The sequence below is a fragment of the Geotrypetes seraphini genome, chromosome 7 (assembly GCF_902459505.1).
Source record: "Geotrypetes seraphini chromosome 7, aGeoSer1.1, whole genome shotgun sequence".
Taxonomy (NCBI): domain Eukaryota; kingdom Metazoa; phylum Chordata; class Amphibia; order Gymnophiona; family Dermophiidae; genus Geotrypetes; species Geotrypetes seraphini.
In genome coordinates, this window is record NC_047090.1 from 110979753 (window position 1) to 111005215 (window position 25463).

Below are 25463 nucleotides of genomic sequence, written 5' to 3' on the forward strand. Positions count from 1 at the left end.
AAAATGGCCTATGCTGGAGAGATCCAATGGATGACCCAATACGGTCCGTGTTTCGGCCTCCGGGTAGAGGCCTGCCTCAGGGGTGTAGTTATGGGTCTAAAAGAAATACATAAATAAAATACAAACCAAATTAAACTCAAAAGTATATAAATAAATTAATAAAGTGGCATTAAATAAAATGTCGGACAAATTAAAAAAAAAACCCAATAAATAAAATATCATAGAGTAAAACATACCGACAAAGCATAATAACGGAAATATTTAAGTCTCAATTAGTCATTGAATTAAAGAAATGTCAATTCCTAGATAATTTATTTGTTTTATGCACATCTGGGGTTGGGTTGTATAGGTGAAAGGTAGTGAAAAGTAAGGTCAATGGAATTTATATATTTGGGTGAGGGGATTTCATTTTATATATATGATATAAAAATGCATTAGGTAGGAGGGATGGATATAGGTTATGGATATATGTTTAATAGTACTTAAGTGCTTTTCAAGAATGTTGCTGTATTAAGTTTCTGTGACACTTGTAATTTGTTCATAAAATCAATAAACAAATTTGAAAAGAAAAAGAACTGAAATAGCATGAACATAAATATGTGAAAACTAATTTCTAAAAGGTGTGTGTATATATATATATATATATATATATATATATATATATATATATATATATATATATCTCCAAAGGAAGCAGCCATATGCATATGTACATCTAAGAATACAAAAGAGCACCAGAACTAAAAGGCCATATATTTAAGGGAAACCTCAAATTTACTTGAGCTCCATTTATAGAATTCCCCCCTTTATGATTTTTTCATGTGCTTATAACAGTACATACTATTTGTAAAGAATGCCACGCTCTTAAGAATGTTGCTCCCATGATATGAGGGAAAAATAAAATGAACAAAACAAACATTCCCGGAAATGACGTGGGAAATTGCATGAAATGAAAATTTTCCAGATGCCCATCCCTATTGTTCAGCTGTTTCCTTTCCATGGTTTAAGTCCATCTTTGCAGGAGGTGCCGGTGCTTCTCCTCCTCTCTGCCCACCTGCATACCTCTTAAAATGTTTGCTGACGTGAGTAGCATCTTCCACTTGCTGCTTGTGCTGGCCTCGATTTATTTCTATTTTTCAAAATTTTATATCTATTTTGAAAAATAGATATAAACCAGCGTTTACCATTTCTCAGAGAGTGATTTATCAAATATGCAATGACTGGATGGTAAACTCTTGTCCCAAGAGGGGGTTGTCTCTCTCTTCAGTTTCACTTCTCTGAGCGTACTTCAAAGTAATTTCACTCTCTTGGAATTGGTGTTCATAACATTAGAATTCGCAATTAGTCATTTTACACTTTGACTATAACTTTCAATAAAACACATACAACCTCTTTTTGTGGCATAAATAACTGGCCGCAGCTTTATTTAATAATTTAAACAATGCTCAAAACTCAATACTTAAACTTTTAACATTTATCAATTCCCCAATGCGGCAATCCTCCAAACCCCGTTTTCCATGAGCTATTCGGTAACGAAGGTAGCTCCCCCCTCTTATCAACCCCCTCCAACTTCCCTCCTATGATGACCTACGGTATCGTCAGATCACCGCTCCCACCCATCTCATGGCGGTGCCGCCCATGAGTGCTCCCCATTGATTCCCCACCTCATGGCGGTATCGCCCATGAGTTATCCATTACAATTCCCCCTTCAATATATCTTAATTCAATCCCCCAGCCGCATTTCATACTATTTGTTTTCTGTCCATTCGGCCCCATATTCCCAATCTCAAGCTGCGACCGCCCTCCCTTCCTAGGCCCTATTCCCTTAACCATATACTATTTTGCCCCCCCCCCCATCCCAGTCCAAGAATCCCCCCCCCCCATTATCCATCAAAAACGGGTGGGTGGGCAGGGAAAATTCTTTCCCACCACCACCAACAAACCTCCCACCTCCCTTCAATTCCCGAAAATGAGACTCCTGCCCAAACTCCTCACACTCTCCACCAATCACTCCCCTTCCCCTTTATCAAATAATATTTCTTACACAGTCCCCTCAGTTTCAATCAACCCTCCAATTCTCTTTTTCCTTTTTCTTACAACACTCATACCTCATCCTCTCTTCTTCCCCTCCCCTCACACCCCCCCTACCTAATCCCTAACCTCATTTAAATGACTATGCTTATCTAATGTTATTGTCCCACCAGTCTAAACTGGTGGGACCCTTTTATAGTCAGTTTGTTTCTATAATCAAGATGGATGAAAGGCAGAAAGTCAAGAAGGAGAGAAAAACAGCAAATGGATAAGAAGGCCATGGAAACACAGTAAAGAGCACAGACAGAAGGAAGTACAACCAGAGACTAGGAAAATAAAATCACTAGACAACAAAGATAGGGAATATGATTTTATTTTCAATTTATTGAATGAAATGTGTCAGTTTTAAGAATTTATATCTGCTGTGTACAGTATATGTAAAAAATGAATGGAAAAATGGTATTACAATTAGTACTATTATTATTATTATTATGGGGCAGGAGCAGAGCTTAGGTGGGATCTGGGGCAGAACTTTTGCGCCCCCCCCCCCCACTCCCCCTCCACCAAACAAAAAAGTGTTCCGCTGCCTATGGCTGGGAGAAGGATGGTAAATTCTGGTGATGAGTTGGGGTTGGGGAGGAAACAAAACTGGTGGGACTGGTGGAACATTTCTTTTATCCACAAGTCTTACCTCTATGTTTACCATCTGCTGTGCTTTTCATTTAAAGACAACCTGACCAGTTGTATTCACAATCTACCATGCTTTAATTTCCTTTATATGTACTTGGTAATTTGTGCCGAGCTAAGCACCCCCAATCATTTTGAAATGTTGGCTCCTATGCATGAAGTTCATAATAGGATCCATTTGTTCAGTGTTTTCATACATTCTTCAAGTGGTGGCACTTGCAACTATTTTACAATACACACAACAAAAACCTTCTCTAGATACTCGGAGAAGGAATTTCTTCCCCACTGGCAAACATCTTCAGCAGCACTACTTCCGTCACTGCATCTCAACAAAACCAGTATTCTGGCACTGCTGTCTAGTTTCATCCCTTAGAAACTCCCTTTCTGCTACAAGTGAAATTTTTTTCTAAGATGGCAAACCCTCTTTGGTTCCTTATAGGCCTCTTTCTCTCTCTCTTTTACTCATAGAATTGTGACATATCTCACCGGTCATTTATCTGATGTTCTTACTCCTCCCTATGGGCATTTGCACCCTACCGAGGACTCAGTTGGTCCTGGCCTTCTCATACCAGTTGCTTTTGAGTGCACATTGAAAGCTAGACCTTTCTCCCTCTCTCAGAGGAAAGAATCTGAAATTTTCTCACAGACTGTCCAGTTACACACTGGATCCAACCAGGTGGATGTTATCTTCAAGGGTGTTACTAAAGCATACCATTTCATAGCCACAGGGTTACTAAACAATCAAATATTTTCCAGAAGAGTTGTGTCTGAATTCAAGAAAGCCTGGGATAGGCATGTGGGATCTCTTAGAGAAAGGAAGAGATAATGGTTACAGTGGATGGCCGACTGGATGGGCCATTTGGCCTTTATCTGCCATCATGTTTCTAAAAAAATGTTAAATTTCTAAATGTAAGCTCCTACGTTAGAATCCTAAATTTGTGCCAGACTTAGGTGCCTAAGTTTTCAGCTGAAAATTAATCTTAATTTTGGAGCTTAAAAGATATGGTGGTTATTTTAGAAGCTCTGTTCACCACTTACATGTATACAACTTACATGTGTACAATGTGTACAAGTATATCTCAGATACAAATAGAACACCCAGTTTAAGAAATCTGGGATCTAAATCTGTAAATCTATACTACATACAGATAGCAAGGGGGCAGGACTAGCATTAGGGTAGAAGGATAGAAGGAAGAGAATGACAAGAAGATGAGGGAAGCAGAAACCAAACGACAAAAGGTAGAAAAATTTCTATTTGTTTTTTGGGGGGTTTTTTGCTGTAGGATAAAGTAGTATTGTAGCTGTGTTGATAAACATTTATAAACAGAACATGGAAATAAGGTGATCCTTTTATTGAACTAATTTTAATGCATTTTTGACTAACTTTCAGAGACCAAATCCCCCTTCTTCAGGTCAGGACAAGATACTGTAACAGCAGTATACTTTACTGACCTGAGGAAAGAGATTTTGACCTCTGAAAGCTAATTGAAAAATGTCCAATAAAATGGTATCTGAAAGTGACAGTGGACGTGGTTCAGCTATACCCACTGTCACTTTCACAGATAGTGCTTTTTATGACAATTCAGTGCATTATTTGAGCAAGCGAATCAGTACATTTTATCTATCAGGTTTGAATAGCAAGACTCCTGAGGCAGGCCTTTTAGGGCCGAAACACAATCGTGTCGAGTCTGTTACAAATAAATAGGATTGAGCACCAACTGGTCTCCTTTGTTGTTGTTCTTGCTTCCATCCCTGACCATTCCACTTTTTTTGAGGGCAGTCAGAGCCAATATTCAGCAGCACTCTTCGGCTTAGTGCCACTAAAAGCCAGGATGTGGCTGCCAGTTAGCGATTCAAGTTTGCCAGAGCTTACTCGGAGCACAATTTATAAAGTAGCACTCTGTACTCAATTTATTCAGCACCCAAATCTGGGCACCATTTACAAATCTAGTCCCAGGTAGGCAAAGATAGGACTGCCTTTAGTCCAATCTTAGCTGATCAATTAGCTAAATATGACTGGTGCCCACATGACTTCTGACTCCTCCCTGACTCTGCCCATGGACCATCCCAGTATAGTGCCACAGCTGTCAAGGGGAAATTCAGCGGCAATGTGTGGTTAAATTCCTCCTCTGACAATCCAGGAATGGCCCACTGAGCAGGCTTTAAGCAAGCAGGGGCCTCCCCTGTCTGCTTAAACTTGTTGACTACATACCCCAAAAGGGATTAAAATAAAGCATGGGTTCAAAACACCCACCATGTTTCACATCGTTTCTGAACTGAACATCTTTTACCGCTCTGCGCTGTTATGGAAAATTATTGCCTAGCAAATCATCGGGGGAAAAATGATTGCCAACATCAAATATTTTTGTTCTCTTTACTCACAGAATTGACAGGAAAAAGGATAAGACTGAAAGGAAAATTTTGGACAGTCAAGAGAGAGGCTTTTGGGATGTTCACCGACCAGTGGTAAAGTTTTACTTTTTTGATGCACTTTAAAGCTAAAGGCCACAGTTTGCACATTAAGCTGCCCCATCCTTACAGTATGTACTGATATTTTGCAAATATCAACATCTGTCCTTTGAATTTCTCAGAAACAAAGATAATAGGGATAAATCATAAAACAATTCAAAGTAACATTTATAAAAAATCTTTTAATAACATACCAATCAATATTCAGCCAGCAGCAGTCGGCATCTTTTCGGCTGCCATCAGTTTTAATCCCAGATGTTCAATGCCAAGCCATGTCTGGGCTCCAAAATTGATTATCCAGGCATATGCACCTGGCTAAAACATATGCAGTAAGGTGCAGTATTTAACACTTAACCGCATAGGGTGAATCACATAAAGATAGGTCTGTGTTTTATGCAGTCATATTTATGCAGTTATCGTATGTGGTTAAAAGCTTAAAGTCAGCACTTAACTGCATAAGTGCCGACTCCGCCCCAGACTACTCACAAATTAGCCAGTTTCAGCATACTTCTACTACTACTTCTATAGCGATGCCAGACGTACACAGCATTGTACGTTAAACATGTAAGAGGCAATCCCTGCTCAGGTTCTAGGATGATTTGGCATGGCCGATTCAGCACAGCCAGTTAAGTGCAGCCATTTCATCTCGGACAGTTCAGCATTTTGGGAGGAAAAAGGTTACCTCGGTTTATGTTCAGATGGGTTTATATTTGAGTATATACTGTATATCCTAACTTTAAAGTTCAAACATGCTACAGATCTCAAATTTTTTATTTTATTCTCCAGAAGGAAAAGCCTCAGAAGCACTACCCGGCACCCTTCTGTTGTTTTATCATCGGCATAAAAACCTTCTGTTTTCTTATATATTCTTATATCACAATTAGGCACATAGTAGAGCACCAGGCATTATAGCTCACATTAGACAAATTCTTCCAATATTCATGACATTTCTCTGTGCCAGTAATAATAAACATTTTGAAAGACCTGTTGCAGACTCTCCAATTGCTGACTTCAAACCCGCATTACCAAAGATGACTATGGCCAATGTTAATTTTTCATCAGTGTTTATTTTTTTATTTATTTATTTTGATTTCTATCCCGTTCTCCCAGAAGCTCAGAACGGGTTACAAGCAGACATTCACAATCATTTGAAACAGACTAGTCATGACAACAAATAGGTTACAGTAGACAATAACAGAGCTTATTCTAGAGACCAGACTGTATCTCACATATAGTATCCCATACCTTCTTCCAGTATAGCTATTTTCAGGTTGTTCCAAATTGGAGTCCAACCACTTGATCTTCGAAAATTGTTTCAGTTCAGTAATTACTTAGTGAGTAGATCTGAGTATAGGATTCTTGCAAACAGAATTTGTCTTCTTCATAAATGGGAGATATAATAGGTTGCTTTTGGCCTCCAACTTGATCCTTGATGGAAGAATTTTAAGAGTTGATGGAAGTATTTTAAGAGAAATTGTCCATCTAGCGCCTTATCAAAGAAGAAAAGCCATGTGGTAGTCATAAAAACTCAAAAAACTGACTCCTCCTCTCGATTTATCAAATTTCAGTTTCTGAAGACTTATTCTGGGTGATTTATTACTCCACAAAAATGCTACAAGTATTGATTCAATCTTTTTATATACAGATCATTGAAATAAAAATGGAAGCATACTCAGCACGTAATTGATCACTGGAGTGATCATCATTTTGATTGTGTCCAGTTTTCCCCACCAAGAAGAAATAACTTTTAAGTGGAAATTGTGATATAAGAATGCATAAAAAATTAAAGGAATAGAGAATAAAGCAAAGAGTATCATAATGCTTCTGTATTGCTTCATGGTGTGACCACATCTTGAATACTGCGTACAGTTCTGGCCGCAGCATCTCTAAAAAAGATATAGCAGAATTAGAAAAAGTACAGAAGCAACTAAAATGATAAGGGGAGATGAAACAACTCAGATATGAGGCTAAAGAAGTCAGGGCTCTTCAGCTTGGAGAACAGACAGATAAGTGGAAATATGAAAGCAGAGATGCCAAGGGTGAACTATCCCAAAAAGAGTGAGATTTGCCTCACCAAGGAGTGAGATTGAAGGCCAAAGAGTGAGCTTTTTCAGATAGTACATCCAGGGCATAAATCTAGAATGATTTAAGAATCAAAGCAGCATTAAATTATATTGGTTTTTCTTTGGAGCCTCTGAAAGAGTACAAAATGGGAGTAACATAGGTAATTTTTTTTTTAGCTGAAAAGTTTCGTCCACTCAGTAGTTAAAGTATATGTGTTGGTTTCCATGCACTTGCAGTAAAGAGAAAAGGGACAGGGCAGAGGGCAGTAGTCGGAAAAGTGTGCTCAGGTTTCTTCTTATTGATTGGACCACTTGGTTGACTTCTCTAAGGCTTGCCTCTCATGAAAGCAGTGATCAAGCTCAGAACACAGGTACTGAAGCTCTGATGAGTGAGAAGTAGGGCTGAAAGAGTGTGAGTGAAAGAAATTTCAAATGAGTGTGACACACTCCTATTGAGTGAGACTTGGCATCTTTGTGGGAAAAAAAGTCCATACCTCTTCAATGGAATGGGTAAACACAAATTGATTGCTTACTCTTTTAGAGTACAGAGACCAGGGGATACGCCATGAGGTTACTAAGTAGTACTATACTTTTAAAACAAATAGGAGAAAATGTGCTAGGCAATATTCATCTAGCTGCAGTCAGTGGGTTGTTGTTTTTTGGGGGGTGTTTTTTTTTTTTTTGAGGGGGGGGGGTGCGCATTCTATCACTAGCTAACTAAGACCTGGATATTCAATGGTAGGCCATGTCCAGGCAGGCCATGTCCAGGCACCAACATTAGATAGCTTGGTATGACCAGATATGTTCTGGTTGTCGGGCCTTATGTGGGCCTCAGATGATATTTAGACACTTCCATATGGAAGTAGCATCGTTTCCATGTGTAGCTGCCCCATTTTTCAAAGTTACACAACTGTGTGCCGTCAATTAAGCTATGAGGCCACAATTTGAATTTGGTTTTATTCTTGGAAATGTAAATAAACAATGGAGAATTAAGGGGAATGACTGTCTCCTTTCCCGGCTCTCCGGGTGTCTTGGTCCCTGAGTGTTACGGATCATTTTACGTACAGGCAGCTCTCTCATTATGTTGCTACTCTGCCCAAGGAGTCCCTACATCGGGCTTTCCTGGCCACCTTGCAGGATTTCTTTTTTGACGATAATTGGGATTGGCTATCGGTCTCTCAATACCATCGCAGGCTGGTAGCTCTGCAACCGCAGAGGAACTATCACCAGCTTCTGTCTCTGTGGACTCAGGACTTGGGCTGTTGCCCTCGGATGGCATCTTTGTCTCCTCTGGTGCAGCAGATCCCTCGGGTGGTGCAGAGCTCTGAGCTCCAGGAATGTCAATTTCAGGTTCTTCATTGGGGTTATATTTCCCAGAAGCAGGCTTTCACGTTGAGTGTGCCACTACCTCTATGTGTCTGAAATGCCACCGTGTTCATAATTCTTTAGCGCATGGTCTCTGGTCTTGTATAGCCATAGCTGCTTTTTGGCTGGAGGTCCGTTGCTATTTTCAGACCCTGGTGGGCTATACCCTTCCCTCACAGGTTGAGGGGATTCTCTTTTTGGCTAAGGGTTATCTGAATGGGCTCTCTGTGGGTGAGTGTTTGCTTATCCGTAAGGGCTATATAGTGGGAAAGAAGTGCATTCTAAATCATTGGCTTCAGGACTCCCCACCCACCATTTGGTATTGGCACAATAAATTTTATTTTTTAATGGTATGGGAATCCATGTCAGTTCGGTTTTCTCAACATCGAAGTATGATCTTGTCCATTTGGGCGTCTTATTTGGATACTTTACTCCCTCTGATTAAAAGCCAAGTAATCAATCGGTTACGGAAGCCAGTGGTACCCTTATTGCCAGTGGGTAAAGGGTGAGTTGTGAGGTGGAGGTGGGGGGGGGGGAGAAGGGGGGGTTCCACAGTTGGGTGAGGATAGGCCGAGTCCGGGTATAAGAACCCAAACCTGGTCTCTGATTGTCTTAGCCTGTTCTAGTGGTTAGTTGTTTCGTGTTCTGTATATTGAAAATGCTATATCAGCTGCGATGTTTGTTTGTATTTTTTCGTTTAAATAAAACAGTTTTGGGAAAAAAAAGGGAAATGACTCTTAATCCCTCATGTAAGACCTTGGCTGAAATAAGCACTTTTTAAAAATCTGCTTGTGACATTCAGCTGATATATAATCCAACCCAGATATATTTCCACCAAGCTCAAACTCTTTTTTATGGATATAGAGTGTGGATATTTTACATTACATTATAGAGAATGACACGGTGAAAAAATTGGTCCCCGTCACCGCCCCGTCCCCGTCTCACCATCCCCGTCACCGCCCCGTCCCCGTCTCACCATCCCCGTCACCGCCCCGTCCCCGTCTCACCATCCTCTTCACCGCCCCGTCACCGCCACTGCCACCCCATTCACCGCCCCGTCACCGCCACTGCAATCCCATTCACTTTTCTTTATTTACGTATAAAGGAAACATTCTTTAAAACTTTAAAACTTTAAAACTTAGTTAAATATTAGTTAATAACTATACAAAAACAAAACACGCAGAGAAAAAATTAATTAATAAAAATTCTCAAAACTGACACATTTTGATCACTAAATTTAAAATAGTTATTTTTCATACAGTTTTTCAATCACTAATTTTCCACCACCCCTGGGGCTAGCAATGCAAAAACAAACACGACATGTACTTTAAATGCTGCCGTGATTAGCATAGTGACCGCGGCTACGGCTGCAAGTCTCCCCTCCCCCCAGCGATCACGGCAGGAGGGCACCCAACCCCTCCTGTAGACCCCCCCAACGGCCCTCCCGACAATCGCAGCAGAAGGGTACCCAACCCCTCCTGCCGGTCCTCCCAATGGCCTCCCCTAAGATCGCCGGCAGGAGGGTACCCAACCCCTCCTGCTGGACCCCCCCCCCAACGAACCCTCCCACCCCGGAACCCCCTTAGTCTTACTTTCCAAGTTGGACCGGACGGCTCCTCACACGTATGGCCAGCAGGCTTGCCTCCGTCCAAATGAGGCGGGCCCGCCCCTACCCTGCCCAACCCACAGGATCCTAGGGCCTGATTGGTCTAGGCACCTAAAGCCACTCCCGCTATAGGAGGGGCCTTAGGTGCTTGGGCCAATCAGGCCCTAGGATCCTGTGGGTTAGGCAGGGGAGGGGAGGGGCGGGCCCGCCTCATTTGGACGGAGGCAGGCCTGCTGGCCAGACGAGCGAGGAGCTGTCCGGTCCAACTTGGAAAGTAAGACTAAGGGGGTTCCGGGGTGGGAGGGTTCGTTGGGGGGGGTCCAGCAGGAGGGGTTGGGTACCCTCCTGCCGGCGATCTTAGGGGAGGCCATTGGGAGGCAGGGGAGGGGAGGGGCGGGCCCGCCTCATTTGGACGGAGGCAGGCCTGCTGGCCAGACGAGCGAGGAGCTGTCCGGTCCAACTTGGAAAGTAAGACTAAGGGGGTTCCGGGGTGGGAGGGTTAGTTGGGGGGGGTCCAGCAGGAGGGGTTGGGTACCCTCCTGCCGGCGATCTTAGGGGAGGCCATTGGGAGGACCGGCAGGAGGGGTTGGGTACCCTTCTGCTGCGATTGGCAGGAAGGGTTGATCTGACAAATGAGGAGCACGGTGAAACACAGGTAAATAGCGGTTCCTAGAAGGGGGTACATTGGCCCGCGGGGACAAACCTGTTCACCGTTTCCGCGGTCGGTGAATGGCCTTGTCCCCGTCACCGCAGCGACTGCTAGTTTTCTTCCCCGTTTTCGGCGGTGACCCGCGGCTTAAATGCGGTGGCCGCGGGTAAACCGTCACCGTGTCATTCTCTATTACATTACATTAGTGATTTCTATTCCGCCAATACATTGCAGTTCAAGGCGGATTACAAAAGAAATTATCTGGCCATTTCCAGAGGAACTGAAGAGAAGAGCGAGTTGCTTCTGAGAATTGGGATGAGTCTTGCGGTGTTAGTTTGTCTACAAAGATTTCTTGAATAGCATTTTTTTTATTTCTTTTCTGAATGATTTGTAGTCTGGGGTCATTATCAGTAAATTGGAGAGTTGGTAGTCCAGTTTTGCTGCTTGTGTGGCTAGAAGGCCATTGTAGTGTTTTTTCTCATTTGACGTCTCTGATTGAGGGATGCGTGAATGGTTTGTGGGTTCTCCTGTGTCTGGTTGAGGTTACAAAAGCTTTGAAAGAAAGAAGGAAGGTTTTTCTGTCTTATAGACAGAGCTATTGGAACAGCTTTCAAATTATTGTATCCATATGTTTGGTCTGACTGGGAGGTATTAAGTATGTCTTTTTTTCACCGGAAGAGCTGAAAGCATTTATAAATTTGAAGAAATTGATTTAGTTAGTTGATATAGTTCCAGAGACAGATCAGACATTATTTTGACATAATTGCTGAAATTCATGCTAGTTCCTTTTCTATTTCTTTAGCTTTTCTTCTTTGTAAAGGATATCCTTGTCCCATTGGCTTTCCTCCCTTTTTTTTTTAAAGTGGTCTATGAAGGAAAAGATAGTTTCCATATATAGATTTGTTTTGTAATTTTAAAAAGGAATTTAATGTTTTTCTGTAACAAGGTTTAACTTGTGTATAAAGCATTTGTAAAAATTAATTTTAAAAGAGATATTTCCCCCTCTCTTGAAATTTTATATGGTATATATCTCCATGAATAAATAGTAGCTTTCTAAAATCATAATTTGGATATAAATGTCACTATTTACACAAGGGGATGCTTTTAAAATAGAGACCGTGGTAATATATACCAAGGGACTGTGCTGGCTGCTGAGGAAAGAGCTGGGTCTTTGAAAATTGCCCTCTTTAATACACAGAGCTCATAGAAAAATTATTTTCCTGATCAAATGTACATCAGAATATACACAACATGGTTTGCTGGAAATCTGATAGCACAAAGAATTTGTGTAATTATATTCCTGTTTAACAAGCTTTTTTCTTACACACAGATATTTCTCCAAAGTACACTGCAAGCAGAGTCAATTAACACATATCATGTTGTTGATCTATAAAAGCTGTACTTTATCTCCATATCGTATGGTATTGCCGTATGAATATAAATAGTAATCTGGGGAACGTCTCTTCTTCAGCCAGGATGTGTGAACACAACGGAAATGGACATCAGAAAGTGCCGTCGGATGAAAAATCCCCAGAAGATCAAAAAGGTCAGTTTACATGGAAAAGTAGCTGTGTTATATATAGATAGATAATTAAAGAAAGAAATGGCCAAATTGAGTCATCTCACACAATGTCATGTGTCAGGCAGCGGTTGTGGAGAGAAAACATCTGGGACACAAGGTATGTTTAGAGTGTCCAACTTGTCATCTTCCTCCAATAACCAACAATTAGGGTATAAACGAGAAGGGGACATGAAACCGCATATAAGATTATGTATCTTGTGTCCTCACTTCATCCAAATTTCGCTATAAATAATGTTTTGCCTTTCAAAAATCAATGTTTAACTGAAACCTTCAGCAAGGTCAACTTGAATTAATCTCTCATTGAATGCACAACTTATAAAATAACCAGTTTAATAAAAACTGAGAATTATCCCATGATAACACCTAGTACGGCGAAGTGCTAAAGCTACAGCATTAACAATAATATGTTTTAAATTCACTATGTCACAGGTTAAGGCTCTTCCTCCTTATCAGCTTCCACCGCTATGTATCTAAGTACATTGGGGAACTGTTAAGTGAAGTATAATCATAAATTTATGTTGACAGAACTTCAATAAATGGAAATTATTAATACAGCCTACAACTGCAGAAGAGTGACCTCAAAAGAACTGACAGAAAGAAAGAGCGTGATCATAACAGCATGTTGCATAGCTAGAATAACTGAAATATCTGTAGACAAAATAACATGGGAACCAAGAATAACAGACATGAGAAAGGCCATGTAAAAGGTTAAAAGGTTCATCGTTACAGAGCCATTGCTGATGGTCTTATGCATCAGTTAGATGAGACACACACACACAAACACATAGGCCCTGATTCTATAAAAGATGCTTAAATTTAGGTGCCTAGATTGGTACGCTTAGCTGATCTAGACACTTAAGAGATGGATTCTGTATAGGACGGCCGGTCTCAGCAGCCGCCTAAGTGGCTTATAAGAATCCCATCCTATATAGAATTTCATTTATCCTGACAGACAGACACCTAACCACCCTGATTCTCTAACTGGCATCCCTGTCACAGGCGCCGGTTAGAGAATCGCCTTGCTGCTGAGCAGATTGAGGCAAGAGAATCTCCATGCAGTGATCAGTGTAGCGGCCGCAGGAGGGAACCCGTCCCTCCCGTGAAGTCAACAGGCAGGAGGGATGCCTATTCCCTCCTGCCAGAACCCCGAAGCCCCCCCATCCCCAAATGTCCATGGCAGGAAGAGTGCCCAATTCCTCCTGCCATCACCCCCCCCAAGACATTCTCTGGCAGAAGGAGTGCCCAATTCCTTCTGCCGCCACCCTCCCCCCAAAGATCACCAGCAGGAGGGATGCCCAACCCTCCTGCCAGAAACCCACCCACCTCCATCACCGGCCTCCACCCCGACCCCCCCAAACTCCACCAGTACCTACTTTTCATAGGCTGGCCTGAAGGATTCTTACTCCCTCCGGCCGGCAGGAACCACCTCCACAGAATGGCGGGCCTTCCCCCTTTTATATATCTGTTTTTTTCTTTTCAATATGTGAACCAAAAATGCAACCACTGCAAATTTTATATCCAACCAGGAAAATGTACATAAAATAGGAGCACTTATCTTGAAAGGCTGTTGAAATGGTAGCAGTAATCACGGCTAGGTAACTGCTTTAGGCCACGGAATGCCAAAGTAGGTGTGGCCAACACCAGAAGTGGCGTTAGGCGGGCTAAAGTAGTTACCCAGCCGCGAATCACACCAAGATAGGCGGCTGAAATATAGGCCTGGAAAACCCTGGCCTACATTTCAGCCGCTTATCTTTGCCATTAGAACTCGGCGGTAATTGAATTCCTCCCCCTTCAGCTGAATGGCAGGGACTCCCCAAAGCTGCAATTCTGTAACTGGCTCCCTAAAATGATTGACAGGCAATCAGCGGCCGCTTTTAAGGTGGCCACTGACTTGGGCACCAGTTACAGAATTTTGTCCTAACTGCCTCCTGAATAGGAAGCACCAAGTACTTCCATTTTAACTGGGAGCAGGTTCTGCTTGTTAATCTGAATATTAACACATGACCTGAAGTAAAAAAATAGTGAGAATACCCTTTCTTGATGCAGTGTTAGTTCAGGACTTGCCATACGTTAAAATTCTGCATCATTGTGCGTTAAGCCCAAAACTTAACGTATTTTAGTAAAAGGACCCTTAAATTTTTATTAAACAGAAACATACCAGTATAAATTGCTGTTGTTAGTTTACCTTTAAGTAAACCAATTGGCACCAAGGTTCTTGATGGATAGTATTCTACCATATATACCACTTCAAAGCTATGCTCTGTGAATCACGATGATTTATATATACTTGGAGTATTTATATATACTTGGAGTATACTTGGAGTAAATACTTGGAGTATTGTGTTCAGTTTTGGAGACCGTATCTGCGAAAGACGTAAGAAGACTTGAAGCGGTCCAGAGGAGGGCGACGAAAATGATAGGAGGCTTGCGCCAGAAGACATATGAGGAGAGACTGGAAGCCCTGAATATGTATACTCTAGAGGAAAGGAGAGACAGGGGAGATATGATTCAGACGTTCAAATACTTAAAGGGTATTAACGTAGAACAAAATCTTTTCCAGAGAAAGGAAAATGGTAAAACCAGAGGACATAATTTGAGGTTGAGGGGTGGTAGATTCAGGGGCAATGTTAGGAAATTCTACTTTACGGAGAGGGTGGTGGATGCCTGGAATGCGCTCCCGAGAGAGGTGGTGGAGAGTAAAACTGTGACTGAGTTCAAAGAAGCGTGGGATGAACACAGAAGATTTAGAATCAGAAAATAATATTAAATATTGAACTAGGCCAGTTACTGGGCAGACTTGCACGGTCTGTGTCTGTGTATGGTCGTTTGGTGGAGGATGGGCAGGGGAGAGCTTCAATGGCTGGGAGGGTGTAGATGGGCTGGAGTAAGTCTTAACAGAGATTTCAGCAGTTGGAACCCAAGCACAGTACCGGGTAAAGCTTTGGATTCTTGCCCAGAAATAGCTAAGAAGAAAAAAATTTAAATTGAATCAGGTTGGGCAGACTGGATGGACCATTCTGGTCTTTATCTGCCATCATCTACTATGTTACTATGTTATACCAGCAATTAAGCAATTGAAATTGCAAGTAACTAGAAGGTCCTCATGAGTAGAATGAAATCCCAGTGTATATACATCAGCAGAGAAATGTGAATAATTTTAAAAGATTACTAAAACAATATTTATTTAGTAAAATGAAATATGGGAACTGAGTAGTCCATTATATAACTGAGCGCTGGACACTGATTATTTTGAATTTGTTTCTTTTGTGGATGTTCATTATTGTATTATGTATGTACTTGTTGTGACCCGCTTTGTATAAGACGGGATATAAATGAATAAATTATCATACATAATGGCCATAAACATCCCAGTCTCCTCATTAACCCCCCTTTTACAAAACCATAGTGCAGTTGGAGCACCGGCCTTGGCGGTAACAGCTCCTATGCTCATAGGAATTCCATAAACGTCAGAGCTGTTAGCGCTGCAGCCGGCGCTAAAAACCACGCTACAGTTTTGTAAAAGGGGGGAGGGTATAAATGTTGTTGAAAATACAGGAAGACATTTTTATTTCATATTTACCCAATACCTTCTTATCCTCAGCCCTATTTCATTAACAATTTCCACTGCAGAGAATATAACTATTATTTTTCATCTCCAAAAATCAATTTGTTTCATGAAGTAAATTCCCCGTGATTGAGTTGACTGCTGGTGTTTTGTTCTCTTCATAGTCAGTTTATGGAGTTATAGAAGATTCTCAGTCTCAAAGCCCCATTCACATGCCTTCACAAGTACTACGGAAAACTACAAAGGACGACGTCCGAAAACAAGTGAGTAACGCGTGCAGCATTCTGCCCTGGTGAGTATCGCTGCAGGGTACATGAATGGAGCACTAAAATTGATATATTTATTTAATTCATTTTCTATCCTGTCATCTCCAAAGAGCTCAAATGTCACCAGATAAAGGTTGCAAGGCCATCTCCATTCCTTTTTGCATACCTTAATCAATCCTTTGAATTTTAATTAATCTGACACTTTTTTGTCTCTCACACCTCCAATAGGAAAGCATTATATAATTCTCTTAGGCTTCTGTGGCTGGAGTCATGATCCCATGTGGGTAGGTAGAACTGACGTTTCAGCCATCACACCCTGAAGAAAGCCATGGAATGATGGCTGCAACGTTGGTTCTACCTACTCAGCCATAGCGAGACCTAGACAATTGCAATCATTATGCAAGTTCTTCATCCTTTCCATAAAATGCAGACTAGATGGGCCATTTGGCCTTTATCTGCCGTCATGTTTCTAATTCTAAATATTTCCTCAGATTAACATAATGGCAGATAAAGGCCAAATGGCCCATCCAATCTGCCCATCCGCAGTAACCATTATCTCTTCCTCTCTCTAAGAGATCCTACCTGCCTATCCCAGGTTTTTTTGAAATCAGAAACAGTCTATGTCTCCACCACCTCTACCGGGAGACTGTACACACATCTACCACCCTTTCTGTAAAAAAGTATTTCCTTAGATTACTCCTGAGCCTATCACATCTCAGCTTCATCCTATGCCCTCTCATTCCAGAGCTTCCTTTCAAATGAAAGACTCGACATGTGCATTTACGCCACATAGGTATTTAAACATCGTACCTCCTTTACTCTTACAACAAGACCCCTCAATCTCAAGTCTTCCTTACTTGAGAAAAAAGGTCTGCCTCATGTGGTATGTATTCCTTGCAGGTATTTGGAAGTTTCTAGCATATCCAGTGGCATAGTAAGGGGGCAGAGGGCAGTCAGCCCTGGGTGCCATGTTGGTTGGGGCGCCGGCTCACCTCCTCCTCTACACCCCCCTCCCCTGCCTCTTCCCACTCCTCCCCTCACCACGTGCATGCCCTCTTCCCTTCCCCCATACCTCTAGTGGTTCACCACTGCGAATAACAACTTCAGCGTGCTCCTCATGACCACATCATCTCTCCCGCTGATGTCACTTCCAGGTACCACGCATAGGAAGTGATATCAGAGGGAGAGATGACGGGGCTGTGAGGAGAGCGTTGAAGTTCTTGTTGCTCACAGCGGTGAACAACTAGAGGTGTGGCGGAAGGGAAGGGGGCGTGCGCATGGCAGGGGTGATCGAGGAAGGAGTGTGAGAGGGTGAAGACGAGGGGAGGGGTGCCACCGCCCTGGGCACCTCTCATCCTCGCTACGCCACTGAGCATATCCCGCTTTCTCCTCTCCATTTTAAGGCGAAGACTGCTGATCATTTTAGTAGCTTTCCTTTGGACCAGTCCCATCCTATGTTCTTTGGCAGGGGTGGTCTCTAGAGCTGAATGCAAAACTCTGAGGCCAAAGTAGTAAAACATAAGTAAAAAACAAAAAAAAGTATCCAATGGGAAACAAAACCAAAAACTGCAGTAATGGTGTACAGGATGCCAAGTTTTTATTGGACAAATATAAAAAATGAAATCATAAAACAGTTTGTATCCAAAGGGACAGATAAGGCCGGACCCGACATGGTCTGTGTTTCGAAGAAACACTCCTTCCTCAGGGGTCCTAATCTGTGATGTATCAATACAAGAAAACCTTATGGATGACAACTGGATGTCAACAGTAAATAGCTGAACAAATGTAAGGGCTACTATTTTAGTGATGCAAGTATGTTCATTAGGAAAGAGATTCACCCAAAGCAGTAAGTTAAATCTAACTCGCGCCTCTTTCCTTTGAATTGAAGAAATTGGAGCCTCTTTGGTACAGCTTGAGTTACTCAGCCTTTGGATCCTCCCAGCCCCATCCATCCACTAACTCACTTCCCAGTTACCCAACTGCTTTCCATCCATTTAACTATTCCTATACATGAACTATCTTATGCCCAATCTACCCTACCTCTTCATTAGTGAGCAGTAGTGGAAGGGGGGGAGGGGGTTAGCAGATGAGTGAGGATAATTAATGAGTAAGCAGGAGACAGATTGGTTGCTTTGGAGACCTAGGGCAAAGTCTCTCTAACTCAGACATAGACATCCCAATGCTTAGAATGTTTTGTAGGGTTTGGCATTTAACTCATTGGTGCCCATGAAGGTCCACCCTGGACCTGATAACTCCAAGTCTATGATCCACTCAGGTAAGCACTTCAAATCTAGATTCCACTAGCACAGCCAGAAATGTTGTGGCTTGCTACCTTTCGCTTCTATTAGCTACTAACAGAGTGGCAGAAGAAAGACCTGTTTCTTCTTTCACATAAAAAACCAACTCCCAATCTGACCGATAACCCATGAAGGCTGTTTAGAATCATTTCATGGCCATACCACCATGGCCACTGCTGAAGAAGAGTGCTAGAGTGAAATAATTTTGTCCACACTACAGTACACTCACCTCTATCCACATTCTCTCCCCTAGGAGGAGCACAGAAATACAGTAGTATAGAGTAAAGGCCTCTTTCCATAAAATTATATGGAATTTTCATAAAAACAATTTCCAAAAGGTTTTGAATATGTGAGTGAATTGCCAAACTTCTGAAATTAACGTCTCACTGAATCTAAGAATGCTAAACTTGTGCAAGCCTATCAGAACTCCTGCATTTTATTTTGTCTAGATGCTACTCAAACCATAAAAATCATCCCATATAAACGTATAATGTAATCTAGAGTAAGGGCACCATCACTTTTTGGTTAACAATGCATACAGATATGCTTCCGTGAGTCAGGTGCTATGTATCATGGCATTTTCAAAAATTCAGACATATTAACAAGTAATCATCATATAGTAAGTTCACATGTCATGGTTCAGTTATTATCTTTAAATATACGCTGATCAATCAGCACAGCTGGACAATGATGAAAAACACCGCATTAGCAAGCCTGTGTTCCTACCGTAACCATATAGCAAGTGCACTTCCAATTTAGATTTCCGATTGAAATCAAAACATTGTAATGACTAACATTATAGTTTAATGAATTGGAGCATGAGAGGCAGTTTAATGCTCCATAATACCTTTCAGAGACATTCGAAATATAGAGCGACATTTTCAATTTGTACTGGATGAGCATAGTTTCTTCCTTAAAATTCTTTGACATGCTGCCCGGGACATGAAAATTTGTTGTGGTACTTATCAAATATTCTGAAATAATGTCGTCATTTTCTCTTCTTTACTCACTAGATATCTTTTCTGAAAGTACAAATAGAGAGGCATTGTCTAAAGATGTCCAAAGTAGCTGATAGGTAAGTGAAATTCACTGTTTCTTTTACTTCCTGATAGTGCTTGTTTAGAGAACTTTGTGCACATTTCTGTACTAAGTCACAAGTTGAAACTCGGATAGGAATGTGGCCTGTTCATATATGTTTCAATTAAAATATTTGTAACTTAGAATCTAAAGTCAAGTAAGTAAACCTGGAGGTATCTTAGTGGGATGGTGAAGGAATTCAAACCATGAAGAATAAAAGGGCAATTTTCCAAAAGAGATTTAGGAGATAATTTCATAATTGCATGTGTTAGGCGCCATCGACTCGTGTTTGAGTTCTAGTGACTTGATGAATATCATCAGGTTTTCGTGGCGGAACACAGAAGTAGATTGCCAGGCCTTTCTTCTGCGCAGTATAAATTCGATGTTATCACCGTTGTCACATCAAACGTGATCCTCTGCTTCCAACACAGCCCATCCTGCTGCCCAAATGGGTGGTACATCATTAGTCTGACATCTCCACTGAAACCTATCCACCTTGGGAGGTCCTGCTGGTAGTGAAACTACCGACATCAAAAACAGAAAACAAGGGGTTGAGACAAAAAAACAACAACTTTTTCACTACCATAGAATCAGACTGAGCAGTTTATAAAATGCTCATACGCATTAGATAACCACATCGAAAACTGAAAACAAGAGGTTGAGATTAAAAAAAAACTTTTTCACTACTGACGGCATAGCTTTCAGCTTCTCAAATTTGTGCATGCCTCAGTGGCATGACAAGCCCATGTACGATGACTGGAACATGGGTAAAAAGTATGCAACTATCTTTCTCTGTGCATATTTTAATGGATATTTTCAGGCACGTACTTCTAATTTCAAAATTAGCCAGTTAAATTGCCACTAAATATCCCCTCTAGTGGCCTAAGCTGAAGCTGACTATGGTGTGAGTAGTCCTGGGGCAGAGCTGGCACTTATGAGGTTAAGAGCCAATACTTAACACTTAACTGTATGGAGTAACTGGACAAATCAGACCACATAAAGCACAGTCCTACATTTGTCTGATTTTATTTATCTAGTCTGCAGATACCCAGATATTTAATGCTGTTCCCTCTAAGCTACTCTCACTTCATCCCAAGCCACTGGAATCAACTTCTCCCGCAGATTAGATCCCTTAAAGGACTCCTCAACTTTAGGAAAGCAATAAAAATATACCTGTTCACCTAACTCCCCTACCACGACTGATGACAAAGAAATGTATATGGTACGTGACCTTCGATAGGTGTTACGTTTGAATAAAAACTTTTATTGAAAAATCTGCCACTGGAACTGACCGATTCAACCTGTAAACTGTATATTATGGACATTGATATTAGATCCCTAGTATGTGTTGAGCTAGGATAATAACTTTATATTATGTATTAGGATAAAGCTTATATTGAAAACCTTACATAGTAAAGATTACTGTGGCAAATTGTATCCTGTAAAACTGTATATTATGTATATTAATATTAGACCCCCTAATATGTGTCAGGCTAGGATAAAAACCTGTAACCTGTTCTGAGCTATTTGGGGACAATGGGATATAAAACGAAATAAATAAATAAGCTGAGTGTGTGGCCTCCAACTGCATTGCTGTCAGTAGTAGAGCATGGTGCTTCAATATTATGTTTACTTAGGGCAGGGGTAGGCAATTCCGGTCCTCGAGAGCCAGAGCCAGGTCAGGTTTTCAAGATATCCACAATGAATATGTATTTTCTAAACACAAAGAGCTATATTTGTTACAAATTTATAAACTAAAATTCCACACATTCATGAATCACTTCTATTTATTTTATACTTTTTTTAAAAAGATTTTTTCACCCCACACATGTGTTAATACTTCATATCATATAAATATACACATAAATAACTTACTAAAACCTTCACAATCTACCCAACCAACCCACTAAAAGTTCATTTCAAAACTACTCTATTGCAGTACTGTCCATATACTGGCCAAAAAAGTTCTTGATATTGTGCAAACTTATCACTTCATGGGTATGTTATTCCAATGGACGTTCTCTTCATATTCCTTGTATCACTGTTCACCATAAACTGAGCACAATTGCCCTGGCGGAATGGGGAAGGGCTGGTACAGAAAGGAGTGGGACCAGGTGTCCTTTTTTTTCATAGAGGTATGTTTACCTATGTTTACCATCTCTAGAGACAGGCAGGTTCCCTGGAGTCCTCCAGACGTTGTCTGTCCCTCACTGTTGAAAATGTGATAGTGAAACAATACCCCCAAATGGCAGATGGAGGACTCCTGTTCAGCTTAGAGAGAACAGTGGCCCAGACATGGCCAACATTAAATATCTGTGCATAAAAGCAGGCGGCAACTAAAAAATTGCTCACTGTTGCCTGTTGAATATTTACTCCTTTTTCCTTGCTCCAAATCTGCCCTTGTTGCCTCTCATATTTTAGGCTCCTAAATCAAGGAGTTTATTAAAACTGTGAGCAACTGTGAGCATTAATTTAAAGACTCAGCCCAATAAATTTTCAAAGAAGCTAATTTAGGAGCTCAGTTATACGAACCAGCACCTACTATCAGTGGTGAAGTAAGAGGGGTGCAGTTTGCCCCGGGCACAGTGGCTCCCCTCCTCTTCTCTGCCCCCCTCCCCCCTCCCCCCCCCGCTCACCCGCTTGCTTCCTGCTGGCTCTTTCATGCCCTGCTCCTCTCCTTCCCACACGTACCCCTTGCCTTCTCCTGTACCTTCTTGGCGCATTCTCTGATGTTACTTTTGGGACACATGCTCAGGAAGTGACGTCAAAGGGGGTACAGGGAAAGGGAAGGGGGCACGTGCATGGTGGGGGAGAGGCACCATCACCCAGGCGCCCCTCACCCTTACTATGCCACTGCCTACTGTATAAAGTTAGGACAGTCATTTTGATGTCCTGAATGTATGCAGTTACTATGTAGTGTAATGGGATGGGGCAGCCTTATATAGATGACTGATCTTTAGTGGTAGTACCATGAGACTACTGCTAGGGGTCATTGCTGCCATTTTTGATCCCAGAACAGACAGGGTGAGACAGAAATGGACAACTCCTGCCCTATCTCATTAGACTACCAGAGACTACTTCTGGGTAACTCCTAGGGGGTTGAAAGGAGTCTGGGGGAGGTGACGTGGCTGAACTTTGGATGTTGTGGTGGGGGGGAGGAGCTTAGAAAGATTGGGGAATCAGAACTGGAGGGGTAGCTGAAATGTTGGGGGATGGGACTGGAACCACGGAGGATTACTGGACTTGGGAGAATCAGTTGAGGGTGCTTGGAATCATGGGGTTGGGGGGGGGGATCAAAGTGGGTGTAGTACTGGCAGCAATGGCAACCTGAAATTTATGCAGGTGCGGGCAGGTATTCAGTGCCATCAGCCACATAGCTAAGCGGCCATTTATGTGGTCCTTTCTGGCCACAGGCACGGAATGTAGCTCATGCTCACATGACTGCCAGTTCCTCCTCAGACTGTCCCTAGACTGCCCTGGTACTGCCCAGATTGTGTCTGGGTGGTCAGAGCCGATATTCAGCAGCAATGGCCAGTTAAATGCTGCAGAATATTGGTGGCTGGCCCACTCAAATGATTTAAGCAAGCAGGAGTCTCTTTTGCTTAAGCCACATCCAATATTAACCCCTATATTTCTGACAATGTATCATGTCATTGCTATTACTAGAATTTAAATATTGAAAAGTAATGGTTTCAAGTCCCTGGATACAGACAGTAAACAAACACCGGACTTGTGTGTACTTGGTTGTGGATAGGAGCCCTCAGATACCTGTGCTGCTTAATAAGAATTAAAGCAGTTCTTTACAGGTCGGCACTTTCTCTTTCATTGGGCTACAGTCCACTTTTTTTTAATTATTTCTAATTGCATTTAAAACTTATTGCATGTTAGTAATTTTTAAATTTCATGCAAACAGAACAAAGCGACACTTATCTTATTTTGTGGTCGCTTGTCAGTTAGGCTCGAAATATTGGCCCGACGGGACCCGTTTCGCCACTAAGGCTTCTTCTGGGGTCGATGGGTTCGAGCGCTCACAGCGTGACCTGTACTAGCAGATCAGAAAATGGAGTCAGCTGACTCCATTTTCTGATCTGCTAGTACAGGTCACGCTGTGAGCGCTCGAACCCATCGACCCCAGAAGAAGCCTTAGTGCGAAACGGGTCCCGTCGGGCCAATATTTCGAGCCTAACTGACAAGCGACCACAAAATAAGATAAGTGTCGCTTTGTGGGCCAATATTTCGAGCCTAACTGACAAGCGACCACAAAATAAGATAAGTGTCGCTTTGTTCTGTTTGCATGAAATTTAAAAATTACTAACATGCAATAAGTTTTAAATGCAATTAGAAATAATTAAAAAAAAGTGGACTGTAGCCCAATGAAAGAGAAAGTGCCGACCTGTAAAGAACTGCTTTAATTCTTATTAAGCAGCACAGGTATCTGAGGGCTCCTATCCACAACCAAGTACACACAAGTCCGGTGTTTGTTTAGAATTTAAATATGCCTAGCCTCAGGTTTACCTCATTGATTGTATTTTATGCTTACATTTGATCATTTTACTGTTATTAAGCTATTAACATGAAATAAATTGCTTATATCAAGCTATAGAATACCTGTTATACACTGCTTCGGGTGAATCTGTTCACAAAGGTGGTTCATGAATACAGTAAAAATAAATTACTTTAGGATATAAGGGATATGAAGATTGTTGTCAATCTGGCACTTTTATTATAACCTGTTTTTTCTTTCCACAGTTTAATTGTTTATTCAGAGCAATACGTAGAATATGATCCTTTTTTGACCCCCGCTGACCCTTCTAATCCTTGGATAAGTGATGATACCACACTATGGGATCTAGAAATGAGGTAATGGAAATGTCAAGAACATGTGCAAAAAGGCCAAATTACTGTATACAAAGTACTGACGCATTCACCACGCATCACATTTTGGATTTCAAGTTAGCCACATACTTCAGACCTGGTAACACTCAGAAAAGGTTAAGCATCAGGGTTCATTCTGTTACTAAGTTTGTGCTAGAGTAACATGAGAAACAGAACAGCATCTAGTTATTCATTACGGACCGCTGTGCAATTCCAGATTTCAGCAGGAAATCAGCCCAGAAGAAACTGCTTTGCTCTGCATACAGCTTCCTGCAGTTACAGTAGATTCAGAAATCAGCAGTATTGTAAAGACATGAGGGGCCTCATTCTCAAAACGGTATCTCAATTTAAGGCGGCCTTAGGCATCCTACCACCATCTAACAAACCACTGGCGCAAAAAAAATAATAAATTTTAAAAACAGCACTTTTATACTGCCTTCAGATGAGAGCATTGAAACACAAGAAGAAGTGGTACAGCAGACGCACAAATGACCTGGATTAGTTGGTCCGTGTGATTATTTAAAACAATTACAACAAATTTCTGATCAGTAATCTTGAATGCATTACCATAGGCCCTCTTTTACTAAGCTGTGCAGCCGAGTGCCACATGGCAAATGCTCTGACACCCATTCAGTTCCTAAGGGCGTCGGAGCATTTACCACGCCGACCCGCGGTGTCAATCATAGTGAAAGTTGCCGGGATGCATTTATTTTAAGAAGGTACTTGGTGACCTCTGGTGGTACACGTTTGCTTAGATAACATAAAATAATTTTCTAACAGGACATCTAAGTAAAAATTCCTTAAAAAATGCAATGTACAATCTAAAGCAATACCTTTAAAATAAACAATTGTATAACTGGGAGGAAATTCTGTAAATGACATCTAAAAGGATAGTCACCTATTATGTAGGCACTAGTGCTGCCATACGGCT

At 41.6% G+C, this 25463-nt stretch overlaps 1 protein-coding gene across 8 annotated transcripts in view; it reads left to right on the top strand.

Annotated features, from left to right (window-relative positions):
• RGS6 (regulator of G protein signaling 6) overlaps positions 1-25463 on the top strand; it is a 497670-nt gene that overhangs the window by 414242 nt on the left and 57965 nt on the right. For all 8 annotated transcript variants that reach the window (XM_033952620.1, XM_033952619.1, XM_033952621.1 and 5 more), the window contains 5 exons: positions 5103-5184; positions 12342-12416; positions 16182-16280; positions 19594-19655; positions 24407-24517. In XM_033952620.1, the coding sequence (XP_033808511.1) occupies positions 5103-5184; positions 12342-12416; positions 16182-16280; positions 19594-19655; positions 24407-24517 (429 nt within the window). The remainder of the gene's footprint in view (positions 1-5102; positions 5185-12341; positions 12417-16181; positions 16281-19593; positions 19656-24406; positions 24518-25463) is intronic.